This window comes from Purpureocillium lilacinum (genome assembly GCF_023168085.1).
Source record: "Purpureocillium lilacinum CBS 284.36 DNA, scaffold_7, whole genome shotgun sequence".
NCBI classification, from domain to species: Eukaryota; Fungi; Ascomycota; class Sordariomycetes; order Hypocreales; family Ophiocordycipitaceae; genus Purpureocillium; species Purpureocillium lilacinum.
The window spans coordinates 1,863,060-1,886,439 of NW_027072117.1; the positions used below are offsets into that span (position 1 = coordinate 1,863,060).

General features: G+C 60.5%; 9 protein-coding genes across 9 annotated transcripts; 5 read left to right on the plus strand and 4 right to left on the minus strand.

The window, feature by feature from the left end:
- Positions 1–95: 95 nt before the first annotated feature.
- Positions 96–497, plus strand: PLICBS_009454 (uncharacterized protein; the record flags this gene model as incomplete). Its single annotated transcript, XM_065601636.1, has 3 exons — positions 96–141; positions 198–239; positions 295–497. 3 exons carry the CDS (start codon positions 96–98, stop codon positions 495–497), a joined length of 291 nt encoding a protein of 96 aa, XP_065457708.1.
- Positions 498–3,304: 2,807 nt separating this feature from the next.
- PLICBS_009455 (uncharacterized protein) lies at positions 3,305–4,792 on the plus strand (the record flags this gene model as incomplete). Its single annotated transcript, XM_018325066.2, has 1 exon — positions 3,305–4,792. The coding sequence occupies one exon, from the start codon at positions 3,305–3,307 to the stop codon at positions 4,790–4,792; it is 1,488 nt and encodes a 495-aa protein (XP_018176460.2).
- Positions 4,793–5,560: 768 nt separating this feature from the next.
- PLICBS_009456 (uncharacterized protein) lies at positions 5,561–6,064 on the plus strand (the record flags this gene model as incomplete). The annotated part of the gene is made up of 1 exon (XM_018325067.2): positions 5,561–6,064. The coding sequence occupies one exon, from the start codon at positions 5,561–5,563 to the stop codon at positions 6,062–6,064; it is 504 nt and encodes a 167-aa protein (XP_018176461.2).
- A 468-nt stretch (positions 6,065–6,532) lies between these two features.
- On the minus strand, positions 6,533–8,056 carry PLICBS_009457 (uncharacterized protein; the record flags this gene model as incomplete). The annotated part of the gene is made up of 1 exon (XM_018325068.2): positions 6,533–8,056. One exon carries the CDS (start codon positions 8,054–8,056, stop codon positions 6,533–6,535), a length of 1,524 nt encoding a protein of 507 aa, XP_018176462.2.
- Positions 8,057–8,941: 885 nt separating this feature from the next.
- Positions 8,942–10,772, minus strand: PLICBS_009458 (kinase subunit of RNA polymerase II carboxy-terminal domain kinase I; the record flags this gene model as incomplete). Its single annotated transcript, XM_065601637.1, has 3 exons — positions 8,942–9,137; positions 9,194–10,686; positions 10,764–10,772. The coding sequence occupies 3 exons, from the start codon at positions 10,770–10,772 to the stop codon at positions 8,942–8,944; spliced, it is 1,698 nt and encodes a 565-aa protein (XP_065457709.1).
- Positions 10,773–14,674: 3,902 nt separating this feature from the next.
- PLICBS_009459 (uncharacterized protein) lies at positions 14,675–16,219 on the plus strand (the record flags this gene model as incomplete). The annotated part of the gene is made up of 6 exons (XM_018325069.1): positions 14,675–15,307; positions 15,358–15,493; positions 15,547–15,661; positions 15,725–15,839; positions 15,889–16,017; positions 16,076–16,219. The coding sequence occupies 6 exons, from the start codon at positions 14,675–14,677 to the stop codon at positions 16,217–16,219; spliced, it is 1,272 nt and encodes a 423-aa protein (XP_018176463.1).
- A 295-nt stretch (positions 16,220–16,514) lies between these two features.
- Positions 16,515–17,198, minus strand: PLICBS_009460 (60S ribosomal subunit assembly/export protein; the record flags this gene model as incomplete). Its single annotated transcript, XM_018325070.1, has 2 exons — positions 16,515–16,799; positions 16,881–17,198. 2 exons carry the CDS (start codon positions 17,196–17,198, stop codon positions 16,515–16,517), a joined length of 603 nt encoding a protein of 200 aa, XP_018176464.1.
- Positions 17,199–19,571: 2,373 nt separating this feature from the next.
- On the plus strand, positions 19,572–20,634 carry PLICBS_009461 (uncharacterized protein; the record flags this gene model as incomplete). The annotated part of the gene is made up of 2 exons (XM_018325071.2): positions 19,572–20,404; positions 20,460–20,634. The coding sequence occupies 2 exons, from the start codon at positions 19,572–19,574 to the stop codon at positions 20,632–20,634; spliced, it is 1,008 nt and encodes a 335-aa protein (XP_018176465.1).
- Positions 20,635–21,436: 802 nt separating this feature from the next.
- Positions 21,437–23,089, minus strand: PLICBS_009462 (uncharacterized protein; the record flags this gene model as incomplete). The annotated part of the gene is made up of 1 exon (XM_018325072.2): positions 21,437–23,089. One exon carries the CDS (start codon positions 23,087–23,089, stop codon positions 21,437–21,439), a length of 1,653 nt encoding a protein of 550 aa, XP_018176466.2.
- Between the last annotated feature and the right edge of the window lie 291 nt (positions 23,090–23,380).

Consider the following 23,380-nt stretch of genomic DNA (forward strand, 5'->3'; position numbering starts at 1 on the left):
TAGCATCGACTTCAACGCTACAAGACCGTTTAGACGCAGACACCACACACATACATCGTTTATCCCCCACACCGAACCGCGCTTCCAACGTCATCATGGGTGTCGCGTCCGCCATCCTCATCGTACTCATCACCATCCTCTGTACGCCTCAGCTTTGGCAGGCCCCAACGGGAGCGCGCCGCTAACGTCTCTTACAGTCCCTCCTATCGGAGTGTGGGCAGTGGCAGGATGTGGCATGGGTGAGCTGCCTCGTTACCTGTTCTTGTCCTGTCGGTAGCCGCTGACACGTCGCAGACTTGCTCATCAACATTTGCTTGACAATTCTCGGGTACCTACCGGGCCACATTCACGCCTTCTACCTCGAGTACATCTATTATGATCGTCGGGAGCAGGCTCATGAAGGGCGCTACCCAACCAGCCGCGCGCCCGGCGTCTACTCGGACAACGTGCAGACGGGCGGCCAAGGATACGGCACGATCGTGCAGCCGACTCGCTAAGACGGCACGTTTCGGTAGCAGCACGGACGCCCGCACGCACACGGGGTCTTGATGGCCTGATGAGATACACGAAGTACGGCCGACTGAGCAATGACGGTGGGTTGAAGTCGAGACGAGCGACGAGTGAGAAATTGGAGTTCAATGGGTGATATCTGGATTCTTTTCAAGCTGGCGCCTTCCAGAGGTTAGCTTTCCTGGTAGCTTATTCAATGGGTCCCATCATGGTGCATGGCGGTGGCCTATGCTTTCACTGTTTGGCTGTAACGTGGTGCTTCACTGCAGCTCGTCAAGTCCCATGTGAATTAAGTTCTCGGTACATGACGTGCCATCGATGCTACGGCGGTGAAGCTGTCCATGCGAAAAACTGACTCAATCGATCGGAGCGGTCAGATCTCGGTAGGCATGGATGGCCGCGGCAGAGCCACATTGGTCACTTGGCTGCTCATCAAGGCCCTCGGTGTCGTGAGCGTGTGCCTCACCTAGCTGACCTGGTTCAACGACGAGGCGGTGCGTGCTACGTCTCGCCAGCTTATTTGTCGAGGCCCGGTCTGCAACGCACCAGCAACGTGGGTAGTAGTATCTTGCGCGGGCGGTGGCAGCAGACGCACCGTAGATGGTTGGGAGGGGATGGGAGCGCCGCCCAGCCGATCAGCTCGCATGCCCTCGTCGGAGACGCTTGGCGATTGACGGTGGCGCTTGCAGGAGAAAGGAGGGGGGGGACTGCAGCTGGTGCGTTTCTACTGCTGCAGCAGACGAGCGAGAGATGAATGGATGGGTCAGTCACCTCAGTCAGTCAGTCGCTTGGGACCGCTGCCGCTCGACGGTCGGGCCGGCTGCCGAATGTCTCAGCACGGCGCCGACGAGCTGGTTCTGCGGCGGGATCTGGGGGTCTTTCTGGTCGCATGTCTCTCGCCAGGGCCCTTTCCGGCGACGAGACATCTCTTGCACTGCACTGCATGGCTGCTGCTACTGCGCCAGAGAAGATGGCCCGTCGGCCGCATGAGAAGGACCCTCGTCTCGCGAGGAAGCGATACGGAGACCAAGGTACATCATACAAATGCCCACCTTCCACGTAAGGTAGGTCTGTACGGCATCGCCAAAAGACTGCGTCCCAAGTTCAGCTTGGTTGCCCTGGGCGTCCTCCTTCCTCTTTGAAGTGAGAGGAGAGAAACCCGGGGGGAGACGACAGCCAGCATTGCCTCAGGTAGACAGAGCGAGACCGGTCGTGATACTTGAAGAACGCCCAGGAAGCACCCATGCACGAGACGCAGCGCAGACAGACAGAACGTCGCCGCGCAGGAACTGAATTGTCCAGTCGCAGCGGCCAGAAATCAGACAGGGAAGGGGGTGGGCATGGGCATGGGAGGGAGAACAGAAAACCGACGAATGCGCGCACCTCGATTTCTTGTCGGCTTGACACGTCGATGGTCAATTCGTGGAGACCCCCCCGGCCCATGATGGGAAAAGGACGGCGGGCGGCAAGCAGCCAATTGGGGCGGCACACGACTGACGGTCCGGCTGCGGAGGGGAGAGAGCAGACCATGATGAGAGTGAGAGGTGAGGAGGGGGGGCGTGTCGGCAGTGCGCTAAACTCTACGGCGCCTTAGGTTAGTTGCCTCCTGGGTATGCGCTGTCGTCGCCTTGAGAGTCCGTTTCTGCGGGCGGCTTTTCAGTGGGCGTCGGCGACGAAGATGGATGCGGGCGGGCGTGTTAGTGGCGGTGGTTGCAGCCAGCCAGCCAGCACGCCAGCACGCCGCCGAACTCGCGGCATGAGGAATTGCAAGTGCCATGACGGGAGACAAGGAAAAGGTACCTGTAATTCGCACATCTTCACCTCCGCATTGCAAGTCCCCCCCTCTCCCCCGTCTTCTCTCGTCGCCTCGCTGTCCACCTCCACCTCACTATCACCACCTCCACCACCCCTCCCCCCGCTCTCTCTCTCTCCGCTTCACCGTGGGCCTCTGACCGAAAGCAAGACGCTTGGACGACAGCCACGACACCTTGCATGCTGCTGCTTGCGGCGCGCGCACACGCAGCCCAGCCCCTCCACCGCCCACCACGTTTTTCGGCCCCGGCATTGTCCTGCAGCAGCACCCACTCACTCTGCGCTTGTCGAGCGAGTCCCCTTGCGTGCGTGCGTGCGAGCCTCGTCGTGTCTTGTCTCGTCTCGCTTGTCGCCTGTCTGTCCGGTCCTGTCTCTGCTTTCTTCATCCCACTCCCCCCAATCCCCCCTCCCCCCGCGACGGTCGTGTTTCGTCGTCGTCCTGTCTCGCTTGGGCCCTCGCGCAACGGCTCGCTTCGCTGCCCGAACGGAGCCTGTGTTCCCCATCGCACGACTGCAGCCGCCATAGGGTCGGGTCGTGTCGTGTTGTGTCGTCGCCGCTCCCGAAGCACGCAGCTCCCCCAGAGCTCCACCGCCCGCCCGGCCGAGCGAGCAACGTCCAACAGAACGGCATACGCCCCTCCTTCTTGCCTCGCTCGGGACGCACGCACCGCACACGCACACACTGCGCAGAGGCACGCGCCGTACCGGCGATTCGTCTCGTCGTGCATCGCCGTGGATATCGACGTGCGAACCATGCCCTGAGACGGCCTACGCCCCCTGCTTCCTGCTCCCGCTGCTGCTCCCCCCCGGTGCGAACCAGTCGCCGTCCGCACGCTCGTCTTCCGGGTGCCTTGTTGCAGATCGGTCCGAGGGCGAGACGCACGGCACTCCCGATGCGTTTGTGAAGCACACGATACAGTAGCCTTCGTGGGAAATAATTGCACATCTATAAGTACGCGGCCGATGCCCACTCACCGCCGCCATGCCCGCCTCATCTTCGGCCGCCTCGCCTCACGCCAGCTCTCGCCACAACCCGCCGTCATCCACCGCCTCGCCCACCCGTCCGGCTAACCCAAGCGACCCACGCCGCGACCCCTTCCCCTTTTCCTTCACGAGACCCTTCCGGGCCAACCCGTCCTCGACCAGTCTCGTGCCCTCTACCGCCGAAGGCAAACCTATTCCCGTCGACGACTCCACGGCTGAGAACCGCACCTCGGCTCTCCGCGAGATCAACAGCCACTACCCAAGCCGACACCGATACGCCAAGTCCACCGGTGCGCAGAGCAGCACCTATTCGGAGCCCGTCATCGTGCGCAGCTACCACCCACCGGCGCCGAGCCGGCCCGCTGCCTCGACGAGGTCGGGTGGCATCTTCCAAGGTGGGGCCGTGTCTGGGTCGGACGCGGGCGGGACTGGAACAGGCCTCAGTCGAGGGCTCCCGTTCGCCAGCAAGGTCGCCTCCGCCGGGAATGGAATGCTAAGCACAATGGCACGGGCACGCACCAAGAGACCCTCGGGCGACCACGTGCACGGAGAAGCACGGCTTCCGCCGGTGGAAGCGTTTAGCTTCAAGAGCTTCATGGCCAACTTGGAGTCGCAGACTGGTAGCGCCGACATCAACGCCGATTTGGACCGTATTGCTGAGATATGTGCGCGGTCGAGGTACTCTCTCAGCAACCAGTACGAGGTCCACTACGCGCCGCACGGGTCCGGCACGTCGTTTCTCGCAGCGTCACACCAGAACCAGGAGCTGCCGGGGCCGACGCTGCAAGTCGTGTCGTCTGATGACGAGAGGAATATGGGACGGCAGAGGAAGAGGAGACATGCCGGCAGGAGAAACAGCCGCGCCATGGGCACTCTCGAGACCATCATGTCGTCCAGCCGGTCCTCTGACGACGACAAGACGAAGAAGAAGTCTGCTTCGGAACTCGCCGACGAGGTCCGCGGGCGGGCAGTAAGAAAGGAATCTACACACTCATCGCCTTCTGCATCGTCGCGGGGCACGTCTGATGGTGCCGATGCTCAAGATGGCGAGGCGCCGTCCAGGAATCATACAAGACGGCCGTCGGGATCGTTGGCGCTCATCGATGGCTCAAAGCAGAATGTGGCGACGACGGATGGGTCAAACACACGGACGTCGGCGCCGGGGCTCCTGAGCGATCTGGCATTGCCGCAGGCTTCGACCAGCCAGTTGGAGCTGCGAACGGCTTCAGAACAACCGCCGGAGACGATACACAACGGCAAACACAAGACTTCGCCTGCGCCTCCCACGGACGGCAATGCGCCTCTGGCAAAGGGGTCCATGTCATCGGTGCAGGACGACGGAACAGGGAGCGGCATCATGGCAGCCCTGAGCAGCTGGATAGCGTGGGGACAGACGGGGAAGCAAGAAGGCCGGGCCGAAGGAAGCCTCCGGCACCTGTTGAAGACGACTGATTTCAAGGGCAAGGGCGCCAATAAGGCGGCATGAGAGGATCTAAAAAGAGCTCTGCTCACTCGGCGTTGGGCGGTTATTTACACGGCTCCAAGGCTGGCATGCCACAGCGACTGCTGATGATTTGATGTGACGACTTATGAGAATACATGGTAGCGTGAGGGAAGAGACGGCACGCCGAGCGCGTGCGTTGAGAAATATCTTTTGCCATTCACGCCGTGACTGACGATGGGCCTCGGCCGAGAGTCGAGGCCGCAAGCGAGGGAGCTTCACGGAGACTCGCCGCTCCGTGGCGCCCGCGATTGACTCAAATCGTGCATCCTCCGGAGAGCCGGACCGTCACTAGTGAATGAATGGTCGTCGTGGGCCGTGTGTCGCGACGGAGGCTGCTGCGCCAGCCCGTGTCAGCACTAGCCGGCACGCGGGCGACGAGGTTAATCGCACTGCACACATACGTGCATAGGTAGGCCCAGCGTGAATATGGCACTTGTGTTGGCTCTGGAACGTTCACGCGCGGGTGAGACGGGCTACTTGCCTAGGCAGAAAGAGAATGGCGGAAGGGCATGGGTTGTGGGATTGTCTATTTAAGTGAACGGCCCTATGCGAGAGCCTCTGCCGTTTCTTGTCTGTATTGCTCAACCATCTAGACACACAAATGCACTCTCTCACTCAAGCCAATATACCTTGATAGAAGCACACTCACGACATCCGCACTATCTCTCTGCCATAACAAGACCGAGTAACGCTCTCACTCAGCCAACTCGAGAAACCAGACAACACACTATCAACAACATCTCAACCATCATGTCTCCGTCACCACCACCCCTTCCGCCAAACACCACCTCCGTCGTGCCCCGCCCCTACGTCCTCTTCTTCCTCTACCTCGACCCCCTCACGGCCCTCTACGGCGCATGGCTGCACCTCGCGACCCCCTCCGTCGCCGCCACCGCCATGGCGCCCTCCGCCGCGCACGACCCGTCCCAGGCCTTCGTCTACCGGCAGGCGGGCGGGCTGGCGCTCGCCGTCGCCGCCCTGGCCGCCGCGCTGCCGCGCCTGTCGACGGACCTGCGCGTGTGGCGCGCCCTGCAGGCCGCGCTGCTGCTCGCCGACGCGGCGGCCCTGAGCGGCGCGTACGAGGCGCTGCGCGTGGGCGGCAGGTTGGGCAGCACGAGCACCTGGACGGATGATGATGTGGGCGTGGTGGGCTCGTATGCGGTGATTACGCTGGTGAGGGCGCTGTTTGTGCTGGGGGTTGGGTTTGGGGCGCCGAGGGAGGAGGGGGAGGAGGAGGCAAGGAAGGGAACGTAAGGTGGATGAGAGGACTTGGGAAACTGTAAAACGAACAAAAAAGGAATAAAAAAAAGTTGAACTGCTTGACGATGCCGTTCATTTACAGGATCGCTTCTTGATATATTGCCAATTGAGTGGTGGCAAGGATGGCCAAAGACGCTTTGACATGATGTGGACGGCATCACATCCATGAGCTATCGGACTTACACCCATCCATAACCAACTTGAGCCGGCTCACAACAGACCCGCCAGAGAACCGTACGCCAAATGCGGACACCACAGCCCAGGGCTATGTTCGATATGACTACAGTGGCAAGTAGAATAGAGGTGTCAAGCGAGTACTTTACACTATCAAGTATCTTATCTTTCCTAGGCCCTGGATATCTGTTTTTGTTCATTGTACACCGCATCAATCACCTAAGCAGTTCAAGGAGCCGAGGCCAGCTCAACTCCTCACCACACTTTCAGCCCGCCTACCTTCGTGGCTTACTCCATGTGCATGTCCATCGCCTCGGGCATCATCTTCTCGTCCATGCCGTGCGTCTGGCTCATCTTGTCGTTGGGCATGTGCATGGGCATGGGGGTGTGCTTGTCCGCCATGCCACCCTCCATGTCCATCGCGTCAGACGACGCCTTCTCATCGGGCTTCATATCGCGGGTCTCATGCATCGCCTCGCTGTCCATGGCCTTCCCTTCAGGCATGGCATCCTTTCCACCCTCCGTCATCATCATCTTGCCATCCTTGGACATGTCTCTCCTCTCCATCTTACTCTTCTCCTCCTTCTGCTCGTCACCCTTTTGCATGTTCTGCCCCTGCGCCATCTTCTCGCTAATGGCCTCGCGAATCTCCGCCATCTTCTCGCTCCGCTCGTCCTCCGCCGTGACGGTCGAGTTGCTGTTGTTGCTGGCCACCGCCCTGCTCGCCATGCCGCCGCCGCTGCTGTTGGACGGCTTCACGCTCGTGCCGTCCCCCGCGTCCATCAGGTCCCGGACGTAGCTGGCGAAGCGCTCCAGCATGCCGATCTCGCGCTTGCTGAGCGGCTTCTTGGACGACGGGGCGGTCAGCATGACTCGGGGTAGGGCTTCTGCAGCGGCTGCCGACGAGGCCATCTTGTCGTCAGGGGTGGTGGGCGTGCTGGCCTGCTTCTCCTGTTGTTGGGCGGTGGAGGAGGTGGAGGAGGAGGAATTGGAAGGGGAAGAAGGCTTCGACTTGGCGCCGTGAGAGTCGGACATGGAGGCCATCTGGTGCGCGATGTCGTGGTTGCCCGTCATCTTGTTTTCCGCGTCCGAGTGCTCGATGCGCTTCTCCAGGATGGGGGCATCGTCGGCGTCTTCAGGCATGTCGCTGTCCATGCCCTGTGGAAAGTCCATGCGCTTGTCCATGTCGTTCTGCTCCTGCTCGCCCATAATATCGGTCATGGGCTTCGAAGTTTCCGTTTCGGGGTTCATGTCCGCATCCATGTTTGACTCATCCATCATATCCATGTCACCACCGTCGCGTCGCTCCTCCTTCTTGCAGTCACACTGCTCATCAGAAGCGTCTTGCAAAGCCTTAGTCTCCAGTGTCGGAGCGCCAGACATCATCTCCTTGTGCACATGCGGCGCCTCAGCAGCCATCTTGCCCACCATGCCGTTCGCATACTGCTCCTTGGCGTCGTGGCCCTTCTGCTGCTGCGGGTTCGCCACTCCGGCCGGATCCGCCGTCGAGTTGTACGGCTGCACCTGCAACGTGGTCGCGTTGCTGTTCGGCGTCGTCTCCTTGAACGTGCCGCCGGCTGGCTTACCCTCACTTGCTGACGTCGTCGTGGTGTTTCCAGCTGGTGCCGTCGCGTTGAGGCCCGGGCCGGCCTTCATGTGGTTCACGAGCGCGTTGAGCATCGCGGCGTCTTGCTTCTCCGTCTGGTACTTGTCCTCCTGGTCGCTCGGCGCCTGGGTGGCCTGCCTCATCGGCCAGGCGAGCGCCGTGCTGGCCAGGCAGGCGGCCAGGAGCGTGGACGTGCAGACCTTCATCTTGCTTCGGGGTTTTTGTTGTTGTTATCGTCGTTGGATGAGTTGTCAAAAATAAGAAATATGGGATATAATCGAACCAGCGATAGATAGGATAGGAGGTGATGAGGACTATCAAAGTCCCGCTTGGGAAGTCTTGGCTTGCGGTTCAACGACCATCTCGATGGCCTCCGCCCGTCCGCCCCCCTGCCCGCTCTTCTTTATACTCATCATCTGGTAATAGTCCGCCTGGCCGGCATGGCAGGTTCGAGGGCCTCGCGAAGGGCTGAGGCGACGGCGCGGCGAGGTGTCTTGAGAAAGGAGGCTAAGATCGACGTTGTCCATTCTTGTCCCAAGACATTCTCCAACAGACCGCCGCTGACACGACCACTGGGAAGAGCCAACCACCGGGCGTTGGAATTCTGCGAGCGACACTAGGGAGAGCCTATGCCCTCTCGCATGGTGGCAGTCGAGAGAACCTCAAGCATCACACGTCATAAAGGCGAGCGAGGAGACGCCTGCTTCAAAGGCAACCCCCCATCGCCTTCCATACCTCGGAGCGGCTACCACCCACCAGTCTTCCGTTCACGGAAACAAGGGGCACCGCTGGCGCTTCACCGTCACAAATCATCAGGTTGGTTGCTTGATTTGTAGAGATTTTCTCCATTCATTCCGTACATGACCCCATCGCGGTGGCCTCGCTGCCGATCCCGCAACTCTGACCACTATCGCTACAGCAGTCGAGGCGCTCTGCGATGGCGTGCCCATCACGCCCCTTTGCTCTCTGGCCCTGTCTTTCATCGTGGATGCCCCCGGGTCATCGAGATCGTTGACTGCAAAGGTGAGGGCGACACCAAGGGCCATTCCAGGGGCTCCTCGTCAAGCCCTACGACGCGATCCAGCGAATCGTCACGTCGCGCCACTGTCCACGTGAACGCGCTTGGCCTCTCTTTGGCCCGGCTGCCCGCCTTCTGGACCGCGCTTCTTCTCCTTTTCGCGTGACGCATCTCTAGCAGCCCGTCTCGCCTCGCGCTCGCGGCGCTCGTTTTCCTTCCGCAAAGCCTTGGACTCGAATTCATGCCAGTCGCCGTCGATGCTCGCCAACCTGGTTTGTAAGCGTTAGTGCCACCGATCAACAAAGACCCAATGGATCATACTCACTCGATTGCCTGCCGCGGTAGCGGTTCCTCCGTTGTGAAATAGGCATGCTGCAGAGCCTCTGCGGCCGTGGGACGCTTCGCAGGATCGTACTGGAACATCGACGAGAGCAGATCGAAAGCCGCCGGCGTCAGCTTGTCTCGGTAGTTGTCGGCAAAAACGTTCTTCCGCTTCGCTGTTGGCCGCAACAGCTCAAACCATGCCATGTCGACCAGGCCGGGCCACTCCTGACGGTTTGGAGTTCCAAGGATGGTATATATCTTCTCCAATTGGCTGAGTTCCGTGCCATCCCCGGCAAAGATGGCACGCCGCGTAAAGATCTCGACCATGACGCACGCCGCGCTCCAGACGTCGACCGCGGCGGTGTACTGCGTCTCCCCCAAGAGAAGCTCTGGCGATCGGTACCAGATCGTGATGACTCGGTTTGTGTAGTCCAGCTGATGGCGCTTCGCGTAGAAGCGAGCGAGCCCAAAGTCGGCGAGCTTCAGAATCCCCTCGTTGCTGACGAGGATGTTGGCGGCCTTGATGTCTCGATGGAGCACGCCCCTCGTGTGGAGGTAGTCAAGCCCCTCGAACAACTGCTTCGCGAGGTGCTTTCTCTGCGCGGGGTCCAGCTTGAAGGTTGGGTGGTTGAGTAGGCCCGTCAGGTCGTGCGAAAGGTACTCGAACACCATGAAGCAATCGTTCTTCTCCACCATGACCTCCTGGAGATTCACGATATTGGTGTGTCTCAGGGACTGCAGCAGCTTGATCTCTCGAACCGCAGTCACCGGGAAGCCGTCTCTTTCGCCCTCCATCCGAATCCTCTTGAGTGCCACGAGGCCTTTGGTGTAGACGTTCAGGCCCTTAAACACTTTCCCGTATGTGCCTGAGCCGACCACAGACTCGTTGCCAGGTTTCCGGTAGAAGACCGACTCAGACGCGGCCAGGTCTGGCTCCAAGATTGGTCGTGGCTTGGCGGTGCGTACAAGCTTCTTGACTTTGCGCATTCGCGGAGCTGATCTTGGGCCATTTGGCACATCGCGCATATCGCGCAGGTCAGGCCGGGCCCGGGCGGATGCCGGTTCGGTCGGCGCGCCTCGGGGCGGCTCTCGAAAACGGCCACGATCCCTCTCGCGAGGGGGTTCCCGTTCCCGCTCCCGTTCTCGCTCCCACGCTCGGTCACGCTCACGTTCCCGTTCTCGTTCATGTTCGCGATCGCGGTCGCGGGCACGCTCACGATCTCGTTCTCTGTCTCTCTCGCGGTCGTCGCCACGACTGTCCCTTGGCCCTGGCTCCGGTTCATTCTTCTGCGGCACAGCATTGAACTTCTGCGATATTTCCGGTTTCGGGGCCATGGGTGTCGGTTTCGACGACGGCTTGAAAGAGAAGCTGAATTTCCCGGATGGGCCTGCGGATTGTGGCGATGCAGAACTGAGTCCCGTCTGTCTCGACGGGGGCGCCGAGACGTCCTTCTCTTTCTTCAGGTCCTCGGCCTCTTTTGGGGCGTCACCAGTCTGACGCCCAGCACCCGCCGTGGCGGCGTTCCGGTCACTCCCAACGTGCGTCTCGGAAGCTGTACTCGGCCGTCGACTGCTGCCATCATCCGGTCCATGACCCGGCTGCCCCGAGTTCCATTGTGGGTTCGGAGGCCCAGAGCCCCGTAATCCTCCACGGGGAGTTGCGAAAGAGCCTCCCCTGAAGGAACCGCCACGATGGCCGCCGCGATATCCTCCTTGAGAATATGGCTGTGTCGGACCAGTAGGTGCCGAGATTGGGGGTGACTGTTGGCGATGAGGGTGGTAGTGTTCGGATGGACCACTTGGCGGACCGTGATTTGCATGGCCATGAGGCGGTTGGGGCGGGTGGTGGCTGTAAAAGTCAGTATATCTCTGAGATTTAGCAGGCTTATGCCTGCGATCAGCTCGGCCTGTCACGTACTGTGGAGGAGAGTGTTGGCCAGCCCAACCTCCTCGATGAGAGCCGTATGGTGACGTTGTCGGAGAGTTTTGGTATGAGTGGCGAGGAGACTGTGAGTACCGCGGAGGGTCGCCGTAGTGACCTTTCTGTGCGTACGCCGGGTGCCCGCCACGGTAGCTGCTGCGCGATGCCATCTCTTCGTCGACTTCCGATCGAGATGATCGAGGGCGTTCGGCTGAGCCTTGCCGGTGTCTCCGCTCAGCAGGTGGCCCTGGTGATCGAGGGTGGCCGTGCCGGGACGACGGCCGGCGGTCACGGTCTTCGGAAAGTTCTCTCCCAGCCCTTGATCGTACAGGCTCTACGGAAGCGTCAGAGCGTGCAGCCGTGGTCCGAGAGCGAGACGAATCACGGCGGCGATCAATTTTTGGCGTTGGGCTCCGCGAGTGATGCGTCCGTGGGGGAGGGGGTGGCGGCAGGTCAGGTCTCGGTCGCCGCGGTTCTCGTGATTCCCTGGACGCCACCCTCCGCGGTATCAGGTCGTGTCGGGAGGGGGATTTGGACCTGGATCGTCGTCGGGAGCGGGAATGGGTATCGTGCGATCGCGAGGGGGATCTCTGAGAATGGCTGTGACGATGATGGGATGATTCGTGTCGGTCGTGAGGGGAGTGTCGCCGCCGCTTTCTCGAATCAGACTCTCTCGAGCGGTCCCGGTCGCGTCGAGACGGACTGTGGTCCTTTCTTGACCTCTTGCGGTGATGATGGCTGGGAGACCGGCTGCTGTCTCTGTGCCTTTTGGCGCCAGGAGAGACGCGTTCACGGCTGCGGCTCCGTCGAGACGACCTGTCTTCGTGGTCGGCGTGACGCGCCTTGCTGGCCCGATAGCGTGGGATGAGATCCTCCACCTCGGACGGTCGGCGCGCAGACTCGGAAGGGCGGTGCCTGGCTCGTTCGCGGCTGCGATCTCGCGAGCGACGTCTGTCGTGTGCGGAGTGTTCGCCCCTCGAGTGACGGCGATGGCTGCTGGCGTCCGGGCTGCGACGGGACTCCCTGGACGGAGACCCTGGTCGGTCCGAGGACTTTGCTCCTCTGCCAGAGCGCGCCCGGTGTCCGTGGTGGTCGGTTCTCTCGGCGTCTGTCATGGCAGCATGTCGACGGCGACGTGGAGACTCTGGCAGATGGCTCACGGCGGCGGCTCCAGGATCCCCCAAGTAGAGTTTTAGTGCCGTTTGGGTAAATGGCCGCACCTTAGCCGAAGCGGCAGGGGGCGGATGGGGGAGGCCGCTCCGCTCTGGAGCACCACCTGCACCCGCCAGCACCAGCCGACACCTGCGACCACCGCCCGCGTCGGCCCTAAAAAACGCGCCGCACCCGCTGTCCGGCGAAGACGTCCGGCCAACCGGCAGCCAGATAAAAAGAAACGCCGTGAAAGACGATGCTGTGCTGGCGATGCCTATTGGCTGTCAGCTTCAATCGAGCAGGTCTGAAAATGTCGTCGCCCATGCCGAAAGCAAAGCGGGGAGCGTCGGTGCTCGGTGGCATCGCCTGTGCAGCACCTCAGGCTGGGCTGGCTCTCTGCAGAGACGTGTAGCGCGTTTGGACGCTGGCTGCAGAGTGACTCAGCCCCACGGACGACAGTTTGTCGTGTCCACCATCAATCATCTCGCCGCCATCCCCTGCGCACTTGCACCCGCGCCGGTGTCTTCTCCGACACCTCGCAAATGTTTCCCTCTCCTTCAGGTGCTGGCGCTGGGCAGCAGCTTCTGTTTTGCCGGCCGTTGCCACCAGGAAATCATCGGCCAAAAAAGCCCGTCGTGCATCATCCAACCCAGCGTTTCCAGCAAGCGCCCCCAACTGCACGTTCGATGAGCATGAAAGCACTACATACGGATCCTCTCGGATCTATTACGAAGATTCCTCCGTGATCTTTGCCCCTGCTGAGACCGGTTCGAGGTCAATCCAGAAACGGACTGCGGGCGCGCTGAACTGAACATTCGTGAAGCATCAAGGGCCAGAAAGCGGTGCTCTGTTGCCAGCACGCGTCGGAGCAAGACTCGAATGCCAAACTCATGCGTTGCGAGAGCGAAAAGGCCAGAGTGACCGCCGCACCGGCGGGAGGTCTTGCTTTGCCTGTTGTGGAACTTGCATGGCTTGTCCCATTTTGTCGAATGTCCTGCAAGGAGACGGGTCCCAAAAGCCATGGCGTGCTGGGCCGAGGCGGGCGGTTCAAGCGGTTCTGGTTGTCATGTATCAGACTTGCCGAGCGAAAGGGATATCACAATATCGACGAGTGGCACGCTGTATCCAGTGGAGCGAGTGGCCGGATTTGCCGGAATAGCCATGGTATCGGGCTCGACAGCGAGCGTCTGTCCAAACATGACAAAATGGCCTTCTCTAAAGAAGGGACAGTCTGGCCTCCGGGCTGAGAAAACATGCCCGCGTAGGAGTGGCAGCTTCGCATAGGCATGGTTGAGCTGCCTCGCTGCCCACTCTGGCGACTAGGCTGGACGCGCAAATTGCCGCAGGAGGCGACACGGTCGCTCGACGTTGGGCTCAAATGCCACTGGCGACTCGGGCGGGCTCCCCTTCGATTGCATCCGCTGGATCGATCGCGGGAGATGATGGCCCCAGATGCCGGGGGCACGGAGCAGCACAGGTGTGGTAGTTATCCCAGCGAGGCGTCCGCCTCGCCGCGGCTGTCCGGGGTTCAGCCCTTTGCCATCGCAGCCCAGGACGGCCGTCGCGTGCGGACCACTGTTCGAGTCGAAGCCATCGCTTAACGCTTAGTATCGTATGGGCAAGGGTGCTCGGGTTGTAGGGGCGGTGGTGGTGGATATGCTGCCCTGAAGGGAGCGGTATGGCATTGGCACAGTGAGTGATGGGAAAGTCGTGCGGCAGACAAAGCAGTCCTGGCCGCTGGTCATGTGGAAGCAAGTCACGTGAGTCGACGTGGCCAGTTTCCTGTGTCGCTTGTCGGAGCCACAGGCGCCGGTTTCCCGACAAGCCCCGCCACGCGTGCACGCGTGCACGCCGCCAGCATGCCAATCTCCCGTGCCTCGGCACTTGCCGTTTTCGCAGGGCGGTGCTCAGTGGAGTCGGGGCGCCGCAACGGGCACACGGTCCACTGAAACGAACGCTGAAGTCGGACATCGGGCTTCTGTGAATGCCCCGACGCAGGCGCTGGATTGTTTCTCGGTGTGTGGTCCAAGGTTGACGTCGAGTTTACGGCGATTCCGGCCGGGCCTTTCGACTGCTTTTGGCTATAGACGCCGGGGCTCTTCACGCTTGGTTTCGCACGTTATACCTTGCTTGCCCAAGTGCCGGTGTCTCAGTTCTCCGCCGCCTTGTGCAACCTCGATACCCTTTCTATTTACCTGCGCCTGTCGTTCTCGGGCGTCTTTTTCTTTGCGTCGGAACCCTTTGTGAGATTTCTGTGGCTCGAAAGGGTTACATCTTGATCCTTCTCAGTTTCTGGCGGTGTTCGCACACCTACTTCGTTCCAAAGAGCCTCGCCGCTTTGGTCTACAGCCGTCGTCATAGACTCGCTACCAACTCACCAGCAGCATCACCATCGCCACCACCCTCAAAATGGAGTGGTTTGGACGAGCCAAAATCAACTTCACTCACGCGCCGTCGCCGCGGCCGGTTCGCCAGAAGGACGGCACCGAGACGGACCTCCTCAAGATCTGCGAATCGACGACGCCGCCATGCCATCTCAACCCGCTGCTCTTCAACGGCCACCTGCAGACCATGTGGACGGCGACCAAGCCCCACGGCCCGCAGGTCTACTACCGCCGCAAGGTCTTCGAGGCCGATCACAAGACTTACAAGGGGACCTTTGCCGTAGACTTTGCCGTCGAGCCGTTTGAGGAGACGGATGAGACGTTGCCGCGGAGGACTGTCTACTTTACCGACGAGCAGTTCAAGAGCATGCCCTCGGACGACAGCAAGCCTATGCTCGTGATTTTGCACGGACTCTCAGGCGGCTCTCACGAGGTCTACCTGCGGCATGTAATTGCCCCCTTGATAGGCGAGGGCGGCTGGGAGGTCTGTGTCGTCAACTCGCGCGGCTGCGCCCGCAGCAAGATCTCCAGCGGCGTGCTTTACAACGCCCGCGCCACCTGGGATGTGCGCCAGACGATCAACTGGCTGCACGAGAAGTTTCCCAATCGCCCGTTATTTGGCATGGGGTTCTCTCTCGGTGCCAATATGCTCACCAACGTAAGTCCGGCACCGCCCGACCCTATTAATAGTCGCTTACACCTCTCCAGTACTGCGGCGAAGAGGGCGCAAATTGCCTACTGAAGGCTGCCGTCGTCGTTTCGAACCCCTTCAACCTTGAAATCTCCAGCAAGATGCTGCAGAATAACTTCGTCGGCAGGGAAATCTACCTCCGCGTCATGGGCAGTAAGGAATTGACCATTGTACCTGTAAATTCTCACATTGCTGACCCCGGACAGCCGCCATGAAGCAGCTCATTTCAGGACACAAGACGGAGATTGAGACCTTTACCGACTTAGATCTTGCGGCTGTGGAGAAAGTCACCTATCTTCACGAGTTTGATCGCGAAGTCCAGTATGTCGTCTCCCCATGTGTCCATCACTGCGAGCGAAGGTGACTGACCAAGGCCTTACTTAGATGCCCAACTTGGGGGTATCCCACCGAGTACGCTTACTATCGTGACGCCTCCTCGACGGACGCGGTCCTTGGAATTCGCATCCCATTTATAGCCCTCAATGCCACCGACGATCCGGTACGTGAGACACCATCCGAGAGCTTATCGCCGTGCTGACACACCGCAGATCGCGGTCAACGAAGCGCTTCCGTACGAAGAATTCCGTCAGAATCCCAGTACCATCCTCATCACCACTTCCCTCGGCGGCCATCTCTGCTGGTTCGAGAATGGTGGCAGCAGGTGGCATCCTCGTCCTGTATGTCTGCAGCTCAAGATACCGAGAGAAGACCCGTAGCTAACATTCCCGGTCGCAGATTGGCAACTTCCTCAACCACATGGCTTTCAACGTAGACCTTGACAGCGTCAAACCTCTTCAGGATGCGCGGACAACAGACAAGGCATCTCGAGGTGCCGACTACGACCCGATGCGCCGCAAGTTGGCCATCGTGCAAGACTAGACGAGATACCAGGAGATTGATGCAGACGGTCGCATAGATTAGTAGAGTAGACATATTACGTACAGCGAGTAATTTAAAGACGTATTGCGAAAAACTTTGTATACAAAGCTGTGAACAATCCGAGCACAAGATATGGATTGGTGGTTGAGACTTTTGCATTGATTGAAGACTTATATAACTGCTGTCGTAAATTTGTTCCCTCAAGGACAACCTCCCACCCATGGTATGCTAAACTCCGAGCGCCATACTATGCCGAACAAAACGCCAGTTGAGATCCACACGAGTTCCCCTTGACTCAAGCGAATGCGACCTTCTTCTTGGGCTTGGAAGCCTTGGAGCCAGAAGACGTCAGGCTCTTGATGGACTCGTCGCCGTCGTCTTTGGCCGTGTTGCGCTTCCGCTTCTTGCGCAGCAACTGCTTCGCATCCTCAAGCTTCGAGTTCTTCTCAGTTTCCCTCTTCTCGGCCTCGGCCTTGCGCGCCTCGCGGATCTCCTCCATCTGCCGCGCCTTGATCATCTTGGACTCGATCTGCCCGTCCTTTTCCGCCTGCACCATGGCGAGGATCGTGCTCATGCTCTCCTGTAGGCATTGCGTTAGCATGTTTGCGTCTCAATGAATTCTCCTGGGGTCGGAGAGGAGAGGTTCGAGGTTTGCGCATACCGTGTCGTCGACAAAGACCTTGCCCTTCTTCTTGCCCTTGGGCTTGACGACGCCGACGGGCGTCACCATGTTGAGCGTGGGGATGTTGAGCTCGGCCTCGGTGTATGTCTTCTTCTTGGGCTTCTTCTGCAGCAGGGCGCGGTTCTTCTCCTTGAGCTGCTGCGCCTGGGGCGGGCCGCTCTTGGGCTTGCCGGACCTGGGCTTGGAGACGCCGTCGGTGGCGGATCGCTTCGCGCCTCCCTTGCCGCCGCCGCCGCCGGCACCCGCCTTGGCGGCAGAGTGCTTGTTCTTGACTGTCCGGGTTCTCGTGGGCGCCATTGCGAGCGAGGTTGCGACAATGGACTGGTGGGATTGTTGTCGTTCGGTCGCTGGCGACTCGAGATTCAACGGTGGTGGACGCTGAAGGGCCCGGGAAATTTTTTTGGAGCGATAAGGCGGGCGAGGGGCGATAAGGCGGGAGCCGTTCGCTAGGGTGGGGCATGCGGTTCACCTGCTGCCGGACACCTGGAACCACCACCTTGTTCCATGCATGTTCGATTCCGACGGCCAACTTCACGGGCGCATTCCTTGTCGCGTCGTTGGAAACATTTCTTGCGCTTCGTGAAGGACCCTCTGGCCTGAATTGTTGACGCCACGGGCCATGACAGTATTGTGTGTGCCCGCCCGTCGCACGACGGAGTCTGGCAGATCGATACGTGGCCAGGCGACAATGGTTGAAGAGGGATCTCAAAATACTGATCTGTCTGTGCTATAAGTATCCAGGTGATTCATTCGTGTGCCCGGACACCGCTTTCGACCGAAACAACACACTGCGGCCGCGTCTTGCGCCAGGTCAAGGGATCGCCGACCAATCTCGCTATTGTCATTCTCGTGGGCAAAGTCCCTTGCATCGCGACCAATCACTTTGACCATCAGGGGAACGGCTTCAGACAACTCGGGTCTCACGGCGTGTTGGCCGCGCAGCTGGCAAGTCTGGGTACGTAATGGCCTGCTCTCTGGCGGCCCCAGATTGCGGGGAGACAGGGCTTGCCAGAGGGGGAGGGTTAATGCCATGCGCCGTCGCAAGACGTTGGTCAGCCAGGCCGCAGAAGGGGAAAGGGCTTGAAAGCAGTCGCCGCGGTTGGTGTTCAAGCTGCTCTGACGCGACAGACGTGCAAATCCCGGGGCCATGACCCGAGCGGGCAAGGTGAGATGCGGTCAACCCAACAGAGCATGGCGTCGAACTGGCGGCGCGTGGCACACCGTGGAGGCATCATCCGTTTGGAACTTTCAGGAGGCGGCAGCAGCCTGTTCCCTCCCTGATGAGCCCCGCGAACGCCTGGGAGGCAAAGCGCCGTTCCACCCACCCATCATGATGCCCTCGCCTGGGTGGCAGGCGTTTGCGGTGGCTGGACTTGGCCAAGCGGGCTTGGCCTGGTGCCATGGAGTGGCACAATTGGTTCCGAACCGGACTCTTGGTTCGAGTAATGGTGCTCGGCAGAGCACCCAGAGCACCTCAAGGCGCGCGAGGTATCGTACTCTACGACTGCGGCTGCTAGCAGCTGACGCAGGTCCTGGTACAGTTACGCAGGGCGTTGTGACGTTTCGCACTGCGTACAAGCGACCGACACTCCATCATCAATCAGTCGCTGTTTGTTGCGGTCCTCACAGGCACTTCTGGAGGTCAATGGTCATGGATTACGTCAAGTGAATGTGTCTGGTGCCAGAGCTACAGTAGGGGTAGAATTGTGGGGCTGCTGACTTTGTAGGTACCTTCCAAGGTGCCTCCAGCGGCTGGAAGCCACCGCCCTCACCTCAGTTGATGCCGGTGCACTGTCCGCGCCCATGCGCTGCAACTGCCCGCCCGTGGGCACCCAACTAGGTGCAGGCTGCCCACCTAGGTGTTGAGATGAGCCACCCGGCCAGGCAGGCCCCCGCACCGCGCGACCCGACCTCCCTGGGGCTGCTGCACCGGCAGGCGCCAGTGGATGGAGGGCATGCCAACCTGAACGGTAACGGTACCTAGCAAATCCATGGATGTATAGTCCACCCTAACCCGCCGCCCAAGGGTACCTACGGTCTGCGCCTGACATGTTCCCACCCAGACCATTGGTAGCCCCCCGAAAGGTCGCCTGTCCACTTGCTCCATCCAAATACGGCGCCTCACAACTTCGCGCAGAATTTCTTCTCAACCTCCTCGAACAACCCCCCATCGATCCACAAACAACAACGTTCTACATTCCGCTTCCTCACAAACACACATCACCCACTTCTACCTGGTACTGCTACCCTTTATCTCTATCGCCTCTTTAGCTTACCCGCAAATCTACCTCTTCCTACGCTTCCGACCAAGCGCCGCCCTCGCCGCAAGCGCCGCCGCCGCCGCCGCCCGCCCTCGCCTCCCGCTCCTCCAACTGCATAAACCAGAGAGCATCACGCGCATCTTCTCTCAAGCCCCTGGCGACGTCCAAGCCACCCGACCACCGTCTTCTCGCCTCGCCCTACCGCCGCCATCTACGACCCGTCCTCGTCGCTCCCTTCCACTTGGCCCTCGCCAACCCCCTTCGAGGTGCCCGTTGCCCGTCGTCAAGCCCGTTCGTTAGAGAAGAGGCGATCGCAAGCCAGTCTTAATGGATAACAATCTATGGACCCGTCGCACAAAGTAATTCCCCCCGTGCGACCCACGCCCGGCCTGCCTCTGCGCAGCAGCTAATGTCTTTCCCCTGCAGCTCCGGCAAGCTTTCACTCTCGACCTCATCGAATGGGCCCAACGGCTCCTCCGCTGGTGATTCGTCCCGTGCCGCTCCCTTCTCCCGCCGCCATGGCGGTGACACGTCGTCGCACGGCGGCAAAGCCAGCCCCTTCAACACGCCGGGGGCGGGCTTGACATCCCCCACAGGCGGCGCCTCGAGCGCCTTTGGCCTTGGCTCTGGCGCATTCGCATCGTTTGGGTCTGCCAAAACGCCCAAGACGGCCGGCAATCCCTTCGACAGCGCCATGGGCTCGGCCGTTGCCAAGTCCAGCGTCACCAAGGACGGCCCCAGACCAGTCGGCAGGGCGCCCAGCATGGCCGCCATCTCCGAGACCAAGGCATCCGCCCCTGCGAGAGCCGCCGAGGTCCACCCGCTGAAAGACGCGTGGTCCTTTTGGTACCGTCCTCCGATCTCCAAGGCGCACGGCTTCATCGAGTACGAGAACACGCTCCACGGAATCGCGTCCGTCAAGACGGCGGAGGAGTTCTGGCAGGTTTACAGGCACCTCAAGCGGCCCTCTGCCCTACCCGTGGTGTCCGACTACCACCTTTTCAAGAAGGATATACGGCCCGTCTGGGAGGACGAGGTCAACCGCAAGGGAGGCAAGTGGGTCGTGCGCATGAAGAAGGGCGTGGCGGACCGCTACTGGGAGGACCTGCTTCTGGCTCTCATCGGCGACCAGTTTGGCGATGCGTCCGAGGATGTCTGCGGCGCCGTCCTGAGCATGCGGAATGGTGAGGACATCCTCAGCATCTGGACTCGAACGGACGGCGGCCGTGTCCTCAAGATTCGGTAAGTTCCTTCTCCTCACTGTCCGGGGTGGTGCCCCGTGCTGACTATGGCGAAGCGAAATCATGAAGCACGTGCTCAACTTCCCACAAAACACCCGAGTCGAGTTCAAGAGCCATGATTCCAGTATTCAGCAGCGAACCGCCATCGACGAGCAACGCCGCGAGAAGGCTAGCCAGACCCAGACCGAGAAGCGCCAGTCCTCTGGTGGTCAGAGGATCCCTCTCGAATAGAAGCACCGACGATTGTGGCGCACTCTCATGGAGGGCTATGCGCACAACGTACTCAAGGCCGCGGAAATTAAGGCCATGGAAGGATAACTTTGTTGTACACTATATAGCCGGGAGCAGTCGGGTCGACTGTGGCGGGGGAGGGCTCGCCATGGGCCAGATCTGCTCTTGTTGATTTGGTTTTCCCTCGCTTTCAACCCCTCGACCCTTGGACGGGTACGGAGGGGAGGGGAAGGATTGGCCACGAGGGGGAGGTGATTCCTTGTGCCGCCCTACCTGGAAACGGAGGGTAGCTCGAGCGGCGGGTGGATGTAACGTGCAAATGTATGTACCATAGCTTATGAGTTGGTTTGCCTTCGGGCGCGCAGCGGGCGGATGAGGAAGAAGCGCTTTGCTGTTGCGTTACTGGAGTAGCGAATTCAAGAGGCTTTACGGTCTTGGAATCATGGTCGTGCTAGCTGCGTGACTGCCATGACCTTGGTCGTTCTCGACAGCAACCACAGCAACATGTGGCGGCATCATGACCTATTTTCTCTAGTTGACACGGCGAGATGCCTGTTAGCGTCAAGACAGGCCGCTCCCGCGCCGAGTCTCTACAGCAAAATTAGGGGGCGCCGGCTGGTCGCATGGCTAGTTATCGCTCCGAACAGTAGGCGGGCTGTGCAACTAACCATTTGCACCTTTGCAAATTAACCCTTTACCAGTACTCTGTAATTCGTACATATTCTACAACCACGGGATACACCTCTCGCTGGGGTTGGCTACCCAGGTTGGCTCTGTCGCGGGAGTCTTTTTTCATTACGGTCTATGCCTTCTCCTTGCCCTTGCCCTTGGGCTCTCTCCTCCGTTCCCAGATCTGCAGATACGTCTCGCCCAGGTACAGCAGCTCGCTCTGCACCTTGTCGACGTAGAGGTCCTGGCAGACGACCCACTGGCCCGTAGCTTTGTCCTTGACCTGGACCTTCCACGTCTTGCGCTCCTCGCCCGTGTCGGCCACGTCCTCCCTATTGCGGACGGCCTCGTGGACGACGTTTGCGACGAGGTCGTACCAGATGGGCTCGCTGGGGGGCCACTCGGCGGGGTTGGGCTCGACGTAGGGCGACATGTCGAGGTTGCGGGCGTCGAAGGTGACGATGGTGGGGTTGCGCTCCGAGACGAACTTGTTTTGCGAGAAGCGCTTGACGTGGAGCATCAGGTAGGGCGGTAAGGGGTGGAGGAGGCGGTAGCGCTTGCGCTGGGCGTGGTGCTCCTGCGCGCGCTGGCCGTCGTATTTGCCGAGGACCGTTGTCAGCGGCACTTGGGGGATGATGTTCTTCTCGAGTTCGTCCTGGAAGAGAGGCGCCGAGGGGAGGTCGAGTGTGAGGAGGAGGAAGCGCACTATGTCCACCTTTACGTCGGCAGCCTCCTCGAAGCGCAGCTTGTCGCCGGCGTCGGCGCGGGCGGTGATGGCCTGCGACTCGACCTTCATCTTGCCCTGGAACGTGCGCTGGACCATGGAGCTGCCGGGCTTGGTCTTGGAGCCGCCGAGCCCGAGGTGCAGGTTGTTGAGGAACCACGAGAGGAAGTCGACGGGGTCGGACTGCGCGGTGAGGGTGAAGCGCTTGTTGGAGCGCAGGGAGATCTCCTGGAGGAGCTCGTGCGGGGAGACGTGGGCCTTGAAGGCGCGCGGGTTCCAGATCTTGCGGAAGAGGATGCTGCAGCGGCGGACGAGCTCCGTCTTGGACGAAAAGTCCTCGAGGAGCAAGTAGTTGCGCAGGGGCGCGACGTGCGCCAGCGCCTGGACCACGACGTTGAGGTAGTCGTTCTCCTTGATGTTGTTCATGCCGACGAAGCCCGGCGTGTACTGCTTGCCCGCGAGGGTCCAGCTCTTGCGGTCGACGCGGTCCAGCTCCATCACCTCCTTGCGCGTGTACCGCGGGTCCGACACGTACTTGATGTCGTCGAGCGCCTTGCTCTTGACCTCGTAGCCCTCGGGCAGCACGTACACGCGCTGCGTCTCGAGGTTGATGTAGACATGGTGGTCCTCGTCGAGGGAGTGGAAGTAGGCGTGCGACTTGGGGCCCCGGCCCTGGAAGTACTTGCCGCAGACGAGGCACGCGTACACGTTGATGTTGGACAGCGACACGGAGCATAGCTTCTCGAAGTCAAAGTCGAGCACGTTGCGGTCGATGGTGTCGAGGTAGAGGTCGTCGTAGCCCTCGGTGGGCGCGTTCTGCCGTATCGCAGCCCGCAGCGGGTGCTCTGTGTCGTCGTCGATCAGGTCGTCGTCTCCGTCTTCGTCATCGCCGCGGCCGTCTATCCGTCCGTTCTGCGGCTCGCGGCTGTTGTCCTGCGGCTGGTCCGACTCGAGCTGCTGCGCCAGCGGCGAGTCGAGCTCCGTGGTCCGCGACTTCTTCGAGGCGGGCGACGCGACGCCCGCGAGCTCGTCCAGGGCTTCTGACGCCTGTCGCTTGGCCATGGCGACTGCGTGGGCGCGCCTCGGTTGGGTGAGTGATCGCACAGTGGTCTGGTGCTGCTGGCCGTGGGAGGGTGAAGCCTTGACGACGAGGTTGGCTTTCTCGACGCTGTTGTGGTAATGTTTGCGGCAAGGCTGAAAAGACGTAGGTCATTGTGGGGCTTGCAGGCCGCCCGCTGAAGCACCCTGTCCATCAACCCTCATGCAAGATCCAGAAGACCCCAGCCCCACGACAATGACGGACTTACAACTTGCAATTGACGCCCGCGTCCCACTCGAGCAAGTATTGTCCCT